The sequence below is a fragment of the Aspergillus pseudotamarii genome (genome assembly GCF_009193445.1).
Source record: "Aspergillus pseudotamarii strain CBS 117625 unplaced genomic scaffold BDV38scaffold_2, whole genome shotgun sequence".
In the NCBI taxonomy this organism is placed as follows: Eukaryota; Fungi; Ascomycota; class Eurotiomycetes; order Eurotiales; family Aspergillaceae; genus Aspergillus; species Aspergillus pseudotamarii.
Window position 1 is genome coordinate 116,715 of NW_022475016.1, and position 14,240 is coordinate 130,954.

At 48.1% G+C, this 14,240-nt stretch overlaps 6 protein-coding genes and 1 non-coding gene across 7 annotated transcripts; 5 read left to right on the plus strand and 2 right to left on the minus strand.

The window, feature by feature from the left end:
• Positions 1-799: 799 nt before the first annotated feature.
• On the plus strand, positions 800-2,063 carry BDV38DRAFT_232855 (uncharacterized protein). Its single transcript, XM_032053089.1, has one exon. The coding sequence runs from the start codon at positions 944-946 to the stop codon at positions 1,481-1,483; it is 540 nt and encodes a 179-aa protein (XP_031919215.1). The 5' UTR covers positions 800-943; the 3' UTR covers positions 1,484-2,063.
• Positions 2,064-2,227: 164 nt separating this feature from the next.
• Positions 2,228-4,131, minus strand: BDV38DRAFT_291925 (MFS transporter; the record flags this gene model as incomplete). The annotated part of the gene is made up of 4 exons (XM_032061880.1): positions 3,786-4,131; positions 2,735-3,721; positions 2,540-2,671; positions 2,228-2,474 (listed from the first exon to the last, which is right to left on the minus strand). The coding sequence occupies exons 1-4, from the start codon at positions 4,112-4,114 to the stop codon at positions 2,228-2,230; spliced, it is 1,695 nt and encodes a 564-aa protein (XP_031919216.1). The 5' UTR covers positions 4,115-4,131.
• A 1,455-nt stretch (positions 4,132-5,586) lies between these two features.
• On the plus strand, positions 5,587-5,895 carry BDV38DRAFT_232858 (uncharacterized protein). The gene has a single exon (XM_032053090.1). It carries the CDS (start codon positions 5,672-5,674, stop codon positions 5,888-5,890), a length of 219 nt encoding a protein of 72 aa, XP_031919217.1. The 5' UTR covers positions 5,587-5,671; the 3' UTR covers positions 5,891-5,895.
• Positions 5,896-7,407: 1,512 nt separating this feature from the next.
• Positions 7,408-9,084, plus strand: BDV38DRAFT_277181 (GMC family oxidoreductase; the record flags this gene model as incomplete). The annotated part of the gene is made up of 1 exon (XM_032058423.1): positions 7,408-9,084. The coding sequence occupies one exon, from the start codon at positions 7,408-7,410 to the stop codon at positions 9,082-9,084; it is 1,677 nt and encodes a 558-aa protein (XP_031919218.1).
• Positions 9,085-9,345: 261 nt separating this feature from the next.
• On the minus strand, positions 9,346-9,429 carry BDV38DRAFT_t24. Its single transcript has one exon. It is a non-coding gene; the product is annotated as a tRNA-Lys (tRNA).
• A 741-nt stretch (positions 9,430-10,170) lies between these two features.
• BDV38DRAFT_277182 (putative thiamine pyrophosphokinase) lies at positions 10,171-11,173 on the plus strand (the record flags this gene model as incomplete). Its single annotated transcript, XM_032058424.1, has 2 exons — positions 10,171-10,208; positions 10,258-11,173. 2 exons carry the CDS (start codon positions 10,171-10,173, stop codon positions 11,171-11,173), a joined length of 954 nt encoding a protein of 317 aa, XP_031919219.1.
• A 560-nt stretch (positions 11,174-11,733) lies between these two features.
• BDV38DRAFT_267176 (DUF500 and UBA/TS-N domain protein) lies at positions 11,734-13,833 on the plus strand (the record flags this gene model as incomplete). Its single annotated transcript, XM_032056533.1, has 2 exons — positions 11,734-12,834; positions 13,000-13,833. The coding sequence occupies 2 exons, from the start codon at positions 11,734-11,736 to the stop codon at positions 13,831-13,833; spliced, it is 1,935 nt and encodes a 644-aa protein (XP_031919220.1).
• Between the last annotated feature and the right edge of the window lie 407 nt (positions 13,834-14,240).

The window sequence follows — 14,240 nt, forward strand, 5'->3', positions numbered from 1 at the left end:
TCATACGTTGGTTTCCCGATTCGAAAGACAAGTCATCCACAACAATTCGATTACCTCTGCTTTATGCCGAAAATTATACCAAGGCATTTTTAGACAGCATCCAGGACCCTGCTTTACGGGAACAGGTTGTTCAGGTCTTTCAGAAGGTATGTTAGCTGGCCCTCGTAAGTTTGTAGTATGCTGATCATCACTATACACAGTCCTTTCGTACCATACGGCTCGTGGCGATAGCCTTTGCTGGCTTAGGATTGTTGGTAACGCTTATTGAAAAGGGAGTCAAGCTCCGGGACAAGCTTAATACTAAGTTTGGCCTGGATGAAAAGAGTGGTGATGAACCGTCAGACAAGGTGTAACTGTTTCTGCAGAATTCCAACGCTTGTGGAAGACTCCTACATTGTTGTGAAGATAATTGAAGATGCAGTTGAGTGGCGAAGAATAAACATTGTTATATTGCGATCGTCCAGAAGAGAAATGCAGAAAGTCCTTGTGTGTAGATATGGCAATTGTCAAATCGGACAAAGGTATTCATCTTTGTAATTCATTGTATAGCTTCCTTGTCTTGCTTGTTTCCGAAATATCCTTCAGCTTTCATAGTCTTTGCATCTTTGCCTTAGCATACAAGTTCCCAACCGATTGTGTCCCATAATGAAAGGATTCCAGTATTTTCCTCTCTCTATGTATGAGGATCTCAGTGATTTTCAAAGAATGACCTAACCATTACGAGGAAGTACCAGGCTACAGAATTATCGTATCAAAGTCATTCAGTATTCTACAACCGCCACCAAGGCAAACCCCGCGAGCTCACCAGACAAAGAGTGAGCCTTCATATCCCCAGTGAATGTCACTATGACTAATACTTGGCTTTCCATGCAATATAAAAGAGTCCGCTACGCCTCCCTATGACCAAACCATGGATACCACACTGTAAACTCGCAACCGTAACATGAACGACGACATGGAGGAAGACGAAGACGACGACACGGACAATAACACAGACAGCAACGCTGAAGAAGTCGCAAGCCTATCCTGCCCAATGATCATTGATCTAGCCACAGAGAAAGAAAAAAATCTCACGACCAATGTTCCAGCCGACCATCTACCCCTCAAAGACCACATCGAGAAAGTGTCATCCCTAACACTCGATGAGACCATACAAGCCATCTCTGATCTCATTTCCGGGCTTGCTGTCGCTGTTGCATCAAATGGAGAATACCTTCTCGCCCACGACAAGCATGAGGGCACTGTTGGCCTCGACCGACTATGTGAAGTGTACGACAACTGCGCAACGCGCTGGCTGGACGAGCATACAACTCTCCAAACACATTCTCTGCAGGGCTCTCTCGACACATTGGTATTATCCCTTTACCGGTTCGGTGATCTTGTTCTGAACGCAGGACGCACATTAAATGAAGCTATGGAACCTCCGGACGATTGTGGGCACCAAAGCGCCACACAAGTACGTGTTCTCAACGAGGAGGTCTAGGAAGGTGCACTTTCTCTTGTGCAAAATGCTTAAAGAGCTCTATGGTCGGATGGGCTACTGAAATGTATGTACGCAATCTGGGATCATGATTGAGGGCCTCCGGGCAGGTTGAGGATTTCATTGCACACCAGGCAGCTGAGGCGGGCTAGCAAGCTCCCTTTCCTTCTCTCCTTTTGCTTGGGGTCATTTCCTTTGTCAGTTGATTATTATCTGTTTATTTAAGGGCTTTTGAATTGGGATCATGCTGAAACTCGGTCCCTCCATCCATTCTTCATGAGTAGATGGAATGCGGACCAGTTTCGGTTGTTCTCCCTACTCTGACCTCTCATTGTTGGCCTTGATTTATTTCTTTGACTGGGGCTTTTCCATCCGGGGTGATACAGAAACCGAGTCCCTCCATTGATATCCATTGTGGTTGTTAAGTGGAACGCGTGACAGTTTTGATAGCATCATTCCAATGAGAATAGTCTGCATGTATTTTGCGACACTCCAGTCGAAGTCTAATACATCGGTCTTTATCTGCCATATACATAATTCTACTCAACGTATGTCGTAGTAGATCCAATCACCCATAATTAGCTACTGATAATATAGTATTCACAACACGCTAACCATCATCACCAAATCCTCTTATAGTATCAAAGTAATTGAATTAATCATAACACCATATCACACGCTATGCAAATGGTATCTCCGCTAACAAAACAAAACTAGAAAACCAAACTTTTATACAAACAACAAAAATCATACATCATAAGGTTTCTTCTCAACATCATAAACCGGCGGACAAGCCAACCTACTCCTGGCCCTTAGCCAAGGACCATATAACTTGAACACAACTGGGATAGGAATCATCACAGCCGCAATACAGCCAAGCATGGTTCCGGCCCATTGGACACCGAGATTCTGCATCATCTGTCTTGAAAAGAGAGGGAATGCACAGCCGACTGCTGAGCGGAGAATCGTGTTTGCTGCTATTGTGGAGGCCGCACTAGCAATATCTGTTAGTTACTGGTTCTATGTGTCGTGAGAATTGGTTATCGGGAGCGGGCTTACAGGGTAGGATAGCAGTCGACAATGTAGTTGAAACATTGTAGGAATATCAGGAAGATTCCTGCGCCCGTGAGGACTCCGGAGGCCATTGGAGCCATCCAGTGGATGGAGGATGTGTAGCCGGTCCAGCCGAACCTATTGAGATTGTCAGTGATGTTACTAACCAGGTATGTAGACAGAGGAAAAGCAGTATCTTACCAGAACATTCCTCCTGTAAAGAGCACAGCACCTAGAATGGCAGGAGACAGACGCCATTCAGGAATCGGTTTGTCTCCATTAGCTGCAAGCTTCCGTTTATAGGCGCCCTGTAGGAAGAGCACATAGCAGCCGCCGAGCAGTTCGCCCAGAATAAGACCGACAAAGGCAAGGCCGCCAACTCCCATATTCATACCGTAAACGCCTTGGAAAACAACCGGGTATGCACCGAGTAGAGCATACATGAGGCCGTAGATAAAGGCGATGTACAGGGAGATAAGGAGGAGAATGGGTTCGGTGAATAGCATGGTTATCGGACGCGTGAAGTTGTTCCGGATGAGTTCCTTGAAGTCAACCTCCACCTCGTCTTGTTTGGCGTGAATTCCCCAGTTATGCGTTTGTCGGCGAAGCTCCGAGGCCTTGCGGACCAGGATCACGGGAGGGTAGGACTCATCCAAAAATAGAAGGACGAGAACGAAACCCAGGAATACCATGATGGCGGATATATACATAGTCCAGCGCCATCCGAGGGAACTCATGGCGATAAAACCGCCCACGAAAGGGGCGGCAAAGGGTCCGATAAAGACAGCCATGCAGAAGATCGACATGATGATTCCCCGTTGTGCATTGTTGAAAAGATCGGCAAATACAGCAGGGACGATTGAGATGGGGCTGGCGGCGAACAGTCCAGCAAAGAAACGGCTTAACATAATAGTCTGCACATCCTTTGCAGTGGCACAAGCAATGCTAAAGATACCACATCCAAAGAGGCCGACGGACAGCGGCCAGCGTCGACCGATAAGCTCAGACGCCGGCGCCCAGATCGTCGGACCGGCAGCGAAGCCTAAAACGTATAATGTGACGCCTAGCGATGCAGCCTCCGTACCGATGTTAAATTGCTCGCTCACAGAACCAATGGCAGCGGAGAAGACGGCACTAGCGAAGGAGCCGGCAAAGGTTGAGTAGCAGAGGATGCATACGAGGAAAGCTCTAAATGAATGGCATGTCAGTAACTAAACCCACTTATGACGATCCATTGTGGGAACAGGCGAACCTTCTCAGCATGGACCAGTTGTAGGGATGTAATGGATCGTCTGGTCCATCAAATTCCACCACATATTGTTCAGGATCAGGAAGCAACGGAGGATATTCTTTCCCGGCACCCATGGGTAGCCATTGCTCGCGCGGCAGAGGGCCTCTAGTTGAGCCAACAGTTGTCTTTTGCTGAAGTCGACAGGTATTTATGCGCTCCAGTTCTAAAGAATCAACCTGGTTTGCCGTTTCGTCGGATAAGTCCTCGCTATCGGTGTCGGTTTCATCGAGAGAGGGGCACTTGTGGTGCTCTTCTTGGTAAATCGGGATGTCACCCCGGATATGATCCATTGTAAAGCGGATATATTATATTGTTAAGAGTATATACAGAAAATTAGCTCCGTGTGAGAATTCAAGAATTCTCAAGGAAAGGTTCCCAACTGCTACTAATATACACAGCGGTGGCCAGAGCCACAGACCCAACTAGCCCTCATTTTTTTCACATCATTTTCTTCTGGTCTCGCGTACTCCATCGAAATCAAAAGAGCCCACTGACGTTTTGCTGCCAAACAGAACCTGATTTCAGTATCGGATAGACCCATTCTTTTCCGCGATAAAGATTTTCGATATAAAAATGATGTTATAGAAACGCGCACGAGCCACAGCACCATCTGATGGTTGGAAACGTGGCCAATCAAGTCTTCGGCAGCAGGACAACGGCTTCGGTTATTGACGGCGCTGTGGCAAGTGTCAGGAACAGGTTAGTGGACCCTGACTCATGGCCGAAGCCAACCGAGAATAGCCGCTATAGGGCACTCGGTTTCAGGCCAGAAGATTTTTCATAGTTCAGTAAAAAGTGCCGATTATGAGGATGCAAATGACGGAAAGGCCCTTCCGGCCCAGTTATCATCGAAGACCGGTACTTAAAGCCGTTCCACGGAAGCGAACGTACATGGCCCGTTCCTGATCCCGTACCTTTCATTGGTACCTTGAAATTGGCCAATGCAGAGGTCAATTGCCATACAGAGTTTATCTCAGCAGGTCCAGGCCCTCTGGACGAGGAAAAATCCGTATTAGATAACTTGAAATTGTATGATTTATAAATGTGCTAATCCATCTAGATATTGTAAAATGGGCGTAGATCGTCACGCCTAACGCGGTCGACCTCCAGCAGCTACTCGAAAAGAATAAGACCATGAGCACTCCCAATCGTGGAGGAGTATTTTGAACAAATCGATCGCTATGAGCCTGCACTCAATGCGCTGATCTCGCCTGCCCCGCGGGATAAGGTCTTCGAAATTGCCAAGACTCGGGATGAGGAGTGCCAGAAAGGGCAACTCCAGGGCCCATTTCATGGAATTCCTATAGTTTTAAAAGACAGCTTTGTCACAGCGTCGGCTCGGCATGGGCACCACTGCTGGATCATATGCATTTCTCGGGGCCAAGGCGTCAAAGGACAAAGCTATCACTCAGCTCCTGATTGACGCTGGCTTGTTTATCCTGGGAAAGGCTAACATGACTGTCAGTAGACATTCAGCTCCCTAGGAAACTCTATTTGATTCACTGTTGTTCTAGGAATTGCGGGCATAAAAATGACCATGATGATGCCCCGGTTGGTCTGCTCACGGCGGTCAGATCCTACCGCCGTATGGTAGGAAGATACAGGATAATGAGAAGACACTTGGCCACTCAGTGAGTAGATTAAATTTTAGATATTATTCATTTATACTGATACTAAGTAAGCTCCTGGGGCTCATCCGCTGGTTCCGCAGTCGCTGTAGCCGCTGGGTTTAGCCCCCTTACAATAGTCGCTGAGGCTATAGGTTCTATCATAACACCATCAACACGCGCCGGTCTGTATGCGCTCAAGCCTACTACCGGAGTCCAGGGACTACTGGGTTATACACCATGACGGAGTTTTTCGACAGTCCGGGCCCTATGGCAAAATTAGCAGCAGACTTTCGCGTTTTTCCTGAGATTCTACTGGGCCGCCTGTCCAACTCCCCACAGTTGGGTTCCTGGACCCAAAAATTGGGAACATGTCACCGGACTTTGGTACGCAATTTAAGGGTACAGAGGAGCAAATGGTACGTCACACTCATTTCATCCAGATGTTCAGAGCTCTAAAAGTCGATTCTAAGTTGACGAGAACGAAGAAACGGTTTCCGCTCTACAAAAGGGAGACTGTCCTCTTAAAGACTAAGTTCATTGCAAGGATCCATCAGCCTTACGGAATACTATATTGCTAATCTCATGTAGGTCGCTGCAGTATCAGATGAAGTTAGGATGGCTAACCAATTCTAGATTGGGACTTTAAAAATGTCTGCATCCCTAGGGTTATTCGCTCATTCCACGAGTGCTTTGCAACAAGCGTTGCAGATATCGTCATGTTCAATAAAGAAAACAGCGAAAAAGCCCTTCCAGCTCGTAAGCTGACAGAGGACACGACCATACGAGCTTAGAATGAAGAATTACCAACACAACGCAGCATTCATCTAGCAGAATGATCCAGAAGGGGTAATGAACACTAACGAAGAAAAGGAACAGATAGGCGAAATGAAACAGGGCCTTCGTAGGGCCGCGGGAGATATTCTGAACGACATATTTGACAAGGAAAAAATCAATATCCTGGCACCTTGGGTAGACTCCCCTTTATGTGTTCATGCTTCTGCTGAAGGTAACAAACTATCAAGCGTACGTTTGAATCGCCGTTGCTAATAGGATCAGGGTATCCTGTCGCCACAGTCCCGATAGGATAACTTCACTACAATGACCGCCCTATGTATGGTGGCCAGGGAGGGTGCGGAGGAGCCTCTATTGCGGTTCGTGCAAGTGTGCGAAACGGTTGCTAAGCCTCGTCCGGCTCCGATTTTGAATGACCGTGGTATGAATTACGGGTGACGATAAATAGCAAGTTGAATGTTTGAATGTGAGGCATCTATCTACGGGAATTGCTGATAGCAGACCACTAAGGTTTCGAGTGAGATTATAGTAACGGAGGTATGCTCTCAAAGTCCGTTATCTGCGCTGACTGTTAATCGTTATAACTAATATCAGCGCGTTAAAGCAGCCCTGTGTAGTCCAGGTTTCGTCAATACCACCTTCCATATGAATGACAGACGGCTTCATAACCAGAAGTCCCCACTAACCATCGAGCTGCTTATATCCCATAAGTGGTCATTTCCTTATTGTGACCTAAACCACAGCCCATTGCCTTGGCTATTGCACCACACAGGCTACGTTACATTCTATAGGATACGTGAAGCATGGTGGATGGGGAAATCCATCCCGACAGAACTACCTCCCCAATAAAGTACAACATTAAGGCATCTAGATAGATCATAGTTATCCCTAGGTCCCACAACATTGAGTACCCACAGCCAAGCAGCACTATGGTTGGTCTGATCGGCTATTTTGGCGTCTTAAAAAAGACGGCGTGGGGGCCGATTATAGTCTATGTTGATTAACCTAAATTGCCTGACAGAGAAAGGCATTGCTCATACATCTAAAATGGCTATAAATGCGCTCATCCTTCTGTACGGACTTGGGTACTTGTGAAAATCATCTTCTAACTCATTCCTACCCCTCTTTGACTGATTCCGTACTCGACAACATCAAACTGCCCCGCAATCTTAACAACCCTAATGTCAAACTCACCAAAAGACTACATTATAATCGGTGGTGGGCTCGCTGGATGCGCACTCGCCAGTCGGCTTTATGAAAAGAACAAGACTCTTAATATCCTGATCATTGAGGCGGGAGCCAATGCCGCCGACCACCCCCTCACCAAAATCCCGCTTGCATGTTTCGGTGCCCATTATTCTCCACTCGACTGGGCCTATACGACGGTGCCACAGAAAAGCCTCAACGGCCGTCAATGTTACAACAGCGCAGGCAAAGCCCTTGGGGGCGGCTCTGCCACAAATTATGGTACATGGACTCGCGGAAGTGCTGCCGACTATGACCGCTGGGCTAAGCTAGTCGGCGATGAGGGCTGGAGCTACGACGGTCTTCTGCCATACTTCAAGAAAACTGAAACACACTTTGATGGTACAAATACTGATCCAGCTTTGCATGGTACCGATGGACCTATCCATAATGCTTCGGTCTCTTCGAGTAGCCCTGACCGCAAGTACCCTTTGAGAGAACCACTGCGGGCTGCTTTCTCCAGGGTCGGTGTGGAATATGTGCAGGACGCAAATGCGGGATCACCGCTAGGACTGGGTGAGTTGGTTGAGAATTGGCGTGCTGGCCGACGACAGATTTCGAGTGAAGCTTATGGTATATTCAACTGTCCTGGGATTACTGTCTTGACCGAGACCATGGTAAAGCGAATTATTCTCGAGGAGCGTGACGGCAAGAAAGAGAAAGTCGCAACAGGAGTTGAAGTGGTAGGGGGAGAGAAATACTTCGCATCGCGAGAGGTGATTGTCTCAGCTGGGGCATATCGCACACCGCAGGTGCTGATGCTCTCCGGAATTGGACCGGCTGAACTACTCACGAACCACGATATCACGCAAATTGTCGACGCGCCAGAAGTCGGCCGTAATCTTCATGACCACTTCTCATTTGTGCGGTGGTGGAAGCTTCGGCATCCGGAGCAAGGCTTGTCTATCGGAACTCCGCTATGGAGTGACCCGGCGTATGCTTTAGGCCTCCCAGCCGACTGGAATGCCACTGTGCAAGCTCCACGTGAAGTGTTGGTGGACGCGTTGAAGGCTGATGGCGAGAGCGAGTCAGCTCTTGAGACGCATCCTTATCTTGTCACTGATTCCTGTCATGCTGAAATTCTCATTGTGTACGCCCCTGCCGGTGCGGCTGTTGCTGGTGCTGATATCCCGATGGACGGCACGCATATTGCATCAGCTATACTAGGCATGGTCCCCACTTCGAGGGGCTGTGTTAGTATAGCGTCAGCTGATCCAACGAGTCCACCTCTTATCGATCCTAACTATTATTCGACTGAAGTAGACCGTGCGATCCTTCGGGCCGCCATTCGACAGGTAACACAGGTTCTCTCTGAGACACCTGAGGGTAGAGAGATGATCGAATGTGAGGCTCCACATCCTGGATTTAATGCACTAAGGTCCGATTCTACAGACGAGGAAATCGACGCCCAGGTGAAGCAGGGAGGGAATACATTCTATCATCCAGCTGGTTCGGCGTCAATGGGAAAGGTAGTAGATACTGAACTCCGCGTTAAAGGTGTTCAGAATCTCAGGGTTGTCGATGCTAGCATCATACCTCTGCCGATCACAGCACACTACCAGACAGTTGTATATGCGATTGCAGAGAAAGCGGCAGATATCATATCTAACTAAGTCTGGAATGTCAGTGGCTACATAAGTTCTAGGGAATACAACTATTCACTTCATGGGTTATGGGACAGTAAAAGTAAACACAAGATCCTCGGTTTCCTGACCCAGGAACAGTAAATAAGAGGGTACGGGGAGAATAGCAAAAGGGAAACGGAAGTTTACCATACGTCCAAATGCATGTGACTGACACGACTTGTACAGATACGTGGGGGAGAGACACTGAATAAGAAAGCGAGAGGGCTAAAAAGCAAAAACAAAAAGAGAAGCCGAACGCGGGGGTCGAACCCGCAACCTTGAGATACCGTGATGACTAAGAGTCTCACGCTCTACCGATTGAGCTAGCCCGGCTACTTGTTGAAGAACCGGTTCCTTTTTAGCTACATAAGGCAAAGCTAAAGCAAGAAGCTGTGCCAGTGGAATGTTCATCCCCATACCGAGTACACGGCCTGCCACAACTGCAGATAAGTCAATAAGAGGGTACATTCTGTCCTTTAATATTGCAATAAAGCTGTCGGTAGTCAGTTCCTGTAGTATCTACATGTCTTTTCCGAATCCAGTGGTGAATTGCGTCATTGACTTTTCGCCCCTGCGGAATATATATTTTGTCACTAAGAGCGAGGCTAGCCTTTTGCATGCAATCCTAGAGAGTTTCAATCTCACATTGCTGGGTATTTGAATTTTAGTATATTAGTAGTCATATCTATCATCTGAGCTTCAATCCTGCCATAAGCGTCTGCAAATGTTTATAACGCGTGGTTGACCGATTACTTTTGTTTCATTCCCTTCGAGGCCAATGCCAGGGATTGTTCTGCCGCCAGGTCAGCAACACCACCAAAGACTTTTTACTCTTTAGCATTTGGTGTCATTGTTTCATTGATTCGAGAGCCTACACACATACACTGGGCATCAAAGAAGTCATCAAACAATGTTGCCATGAATTTATGATTGAATGCACCGTGAGAGGAGAACTACCTCGGCGTGGAAAAATAGTTTTTCCTTTACCAGTTTGGCCCCTCGCATGCATGGATGCGCTCAATAATCGCAGCTGATGACCGGGAATCGAAACGCAGCACTTATTCACCAGGCACAATGAAGACCTTATTAGAAGTTGTAAAGGATTGTGACAAGTAAGCGCTCTCCGAGAAACCTGACATAACCCAACTAAATATTGCTCAGCTTTCCTTACGCAGAAGATCCAGATTCAGCACACGAGCAAGTACAGGGTTCACTATGGAAATTCTACCTCCCAGAGGATCCCAGACCACACGGTCTCTTGGTCGATAATGTGGTGGAGAAGATGCCATGGACAGAAGACTTCCAGGTGGTCCTTGCCCCTAAGAAAGAAGTGCACCTTATTCGGCCCGAAGGGGCCAACTGGCAAGAGAAATGCGCAGAAATCATTGAGCGACAGGCTGGGCTTGCGCGCGAGAAAGGAGTGTTTCCTAAATTCGGGAAAAAGAGACACGAACAGTTCCCGATTGTTGGTGCCCAGTTTCCGGTGGGAGTCGATCGGAGTTTCTTCTCGTACCTTGGTATGATAGGTCGCGGGGTACATATGACCGTGTATACTCGGACAGAGTCCGGGTTGAAGTTTTGGATTCCGCAGCGACAATTTAACAAGGCGTACGGAGGCTTGCTGGATAATACCGTGGCTGGTGGTATGGCCATCGGAGAGCAGCCGTTAGAGTGTCTAATTCGCGAGGCATCGGAGGAGGCTGCAATGCCCGAAGACCTGATCAGGAAGAATGTACGGGCCGCAGGTACGGTGAACTGGGTCACTATTAGCGATGAGCGATCTGGTGGTCACCCGGGACTCATCAACCCGGGGGTACTCTATGTTTATGATCTTGAAGTCGACTCAGATGTGGTTTTCAAAGTGGTCGACGATGATGTATACGCCTTCCATCTGATGGACACGAATGAAGTGAAGGAGGCCATGTTGAATGGTCAATTCAAACCGGCCAGTGCCAGTGTTCTCGTGGATTTCTTCGTTCGACATGGTATCATCACGGCCGAGGACGAGGAGGATTACCCGGAGATCGTGTCCCGACTGCATCGGAAACTTCCTTTGCCAACTACTTCGCATCGATAGAAAAAATGGGGTTTCCCCGCATCACGATCGACTCTTCGGCGCTTTGGGTGGTAGGGCTTTCATATTAGTACACACATAGGCTACTCGCAGTTTAGGACGCACGCCATCATTAAGCGCCGGGAAGCTACTAAATCTTGGCGGAGGCACCCTGCATGCATAAGTTTCATTGTACTAGAAAGCCACCGGTGTCTCACGAAACAATGAAAACGCTTTTAATAGCACAAAATACGAAAAATTCCCGCCATTGGGAAAGTGGAACGGCGGCGAATCCCGTGGGAAGTGGAGACATGCACACCAATCACTACGCCATGTGGAATGCTTAGCAGTTGGGAGATTCAATTATGCCCCGCTCGGATGTCGTCGTTTCTTGACATTCACTGTGTTGCCTAGACTTTTCATTTCGCGCCTGACAGGGATAAAACTCAACATTATCACCCTGGCACTCCCCGTTTCCGAATATTATTTTTTGACAACATTTCAATAACCCTAGTTCACTATCCTTCGACCCGAGAAAACGTCCTAGAACCAGAGACAAGGTACACAATCATCGCACCTCCACCATGTCGCAAGCACCAAACAAGCAAAACTCAATATGGAACAAAACGAAAGTCATTGGCAAGAAAAACTTCGACAAAGCCTGGGATGCACTGGACAAACTCGGTCCCCCCGTTAACCGCCTGACTAATAAACTCGGTTCAGAGGCTTTCTGGCCCATGACAATAGACAAAGAAAGCGAGAAGGTGGCCCGCATTCTTCAGAGCTTCTGCAAGGATGGCGTATATGCCGAAGAATCCAAAGAAAGCACTCCTGCACTGGAAACGAAAGGAGCAAAACAACCGATCGATAAGCCGCGAGGAAAGCCGAAAGTGTTGCAGAAGATCCCCTCCGAAGTTATCCGACAGGCGAAGGGACTGGCTATCTTTACGGCTATGAGAACGGGGCTATGGTTCAGTGGTGCGGGCGGCAGTGGTGTTCTTGTTAGCAGAGTGCCTGAAACCGGCGAATGGAGTGCGCCGTCGGGTATCCTGCTGCATACAGCCGGCTTGGGATTTCTTGTCGGTGCAGATATATACGATTGTGTGATGGTGATCAATACGTATGAGGCATTAGAGGCATTTACCAAGGTTCGCGTGACTCTCGGAAGCGAGATCAGTGTCGCTGCTGGACCGGTGGGACTTGGTGGCGTGGTAGAGTCGGAAGTTCATAAACGGCGAGCCCCGATCTGGACCTATGTTAAGAGTCGAGGATTTTATGCGGGTGTGCAGATTGATGGAACAGTCGTCATCGAGCGTATAGATGAGAACGAACGATTTTACGGTCGGAAGATTCCCGCTAAGGAGATCCTGAATGGCCACGCCCGGACCGACAATCCCTCGGTGAAAATGCTGACGCACACGATTCGAGCGGCGCAAGGCGATGTACAGTTCGAGCAGACACCCTCGGGAGTTAACATGGTGACGGGGCCAAGTCCCAGCGATCTCCAATATGAAGATCTTGCGGGCACTCAGATGGCTCAGGTCCAGCCGCCTCCGGATCATGGGCCGCAATACAATACTGGCCTACAGTACAATGCTCAACCACCGTACAATGTTGAACCACAGCACAACGCTGGACCACCATACAATGCTGAACTACAGAACGACCCTGGGCTACGGTCCGGGGTCTCCCCCGATGATCCTAGTGCTATAGTATCTTGTCCGATATGCAGAAACTCGGTATCATCTCTAAAAATTAACGATCATATTGATTCCAATTGCCAAAACTTTATTGATGAGCCAATGTCCAGCACTGGGGCCCTAACTTCCTCTCAGATGGCTCAAGTCCAGGAGTCTCCAAATCATGGGCCGCAATACAATACTGGACCACACGACAACCATGGGCCACAGTCCAATATCCCCCTCAATGATCCAAACGCTATGGTGTCTTGTCCGATATGCGGAAACTCGGTATCATCTCTGAAAATCAACGATCATATTGATTCCAATTGTCAAAGCTTCATTGATAAGCCAACGTCTAGCACTGGGGACCTGACTTCCTCTCACATGGCTCAAGTCCAGCCACCTCCGAATCATGGACCGCAGTCTAATGCTGAACCACAGCATAACGCTGGACCATACAATGCTGGACCGCCCTACAATCCTGGGTTTCAGTCCAATACTGGACCACAGCATCACGTTGGACAACCCTACAATCCTGGACCACCCTACAATGCTGGCCCACAGAACAACGCTGGACCACAAGACAATACTGGATCACCGTACAGTTATCCGCCCCAGCCCAATGCTGGACCGTACAATGCTGGAGCACCGTACAATGCTGGACCACAATCGAATGCTCAACCACCGTACAATTCTCCTCCACAGCACAACACTGGACCACCGTACAACACTGGGCCGCTACCGAACGCTCAACCACCATACAATGCTGGACCAAATGCGGGACCACCATATAATCCTGGGCCACCGCACAATGCTGAAACACAGCACAGCGCCGGACCACCGTACAATGCTCAACCACAATACAATGCCGGGCCGTACAATGCTGGACCACAGGACAATCCTGGCTCACAGCCCAATGCCCAACCACCATACAATGCTGGGCCACAGCACCACGCTGGACCGTACAATGCTGGACAATCTGGGCCTCCAACATACTATTGATTGCTATAGTGATGTAAAGGAAGTTACGTGTACTCGAAATCATGTTTGTTTATGAGACTACGCAGTTGGCACAATTGCTTATTAAACCAAGTGAGACCTGTATTTGGCGTATCTGAGGACTTTTGCGTATATTGCTTTTCTTTCCTTAACGTGTTGACTTACAGATTCTCTTATTGAAAGTCGCGACCGGAGGAATTGAATGTGATTGTAGACTACCCTAATTCGTATTGTCAAACATTGGTCTAGTGGCGTCAGTATCCACGAATGACATCCTAGTAACTATAGCAGTGTCTTGTGCTTTAGAGCAAATTTGAGGATAGTAAATATTGTAGGCTCTACCCGATAACCATCCATACTGTATCATCATGTCCATGCTAGAGTGGACAAACGACACGTGATATTATGAA

Excerpts from the sequence above, each read along its gene's own strand:
- BDV38DRAFT_232858 (XM_032053090.1), top strand. The coding sequence starts at position 5,672 with ATGACGGAGTTTTTCGACAGTCCGGGCCCTATGGCAAAATTAGCAGCA.
- BDV38DRAFT_232855 (XM_032053089.1), top strand. The coding sequence starts at position 944 with ATGAACGACGACATGGAGGAAGACGAAGACGACGACACGGACAATAAC.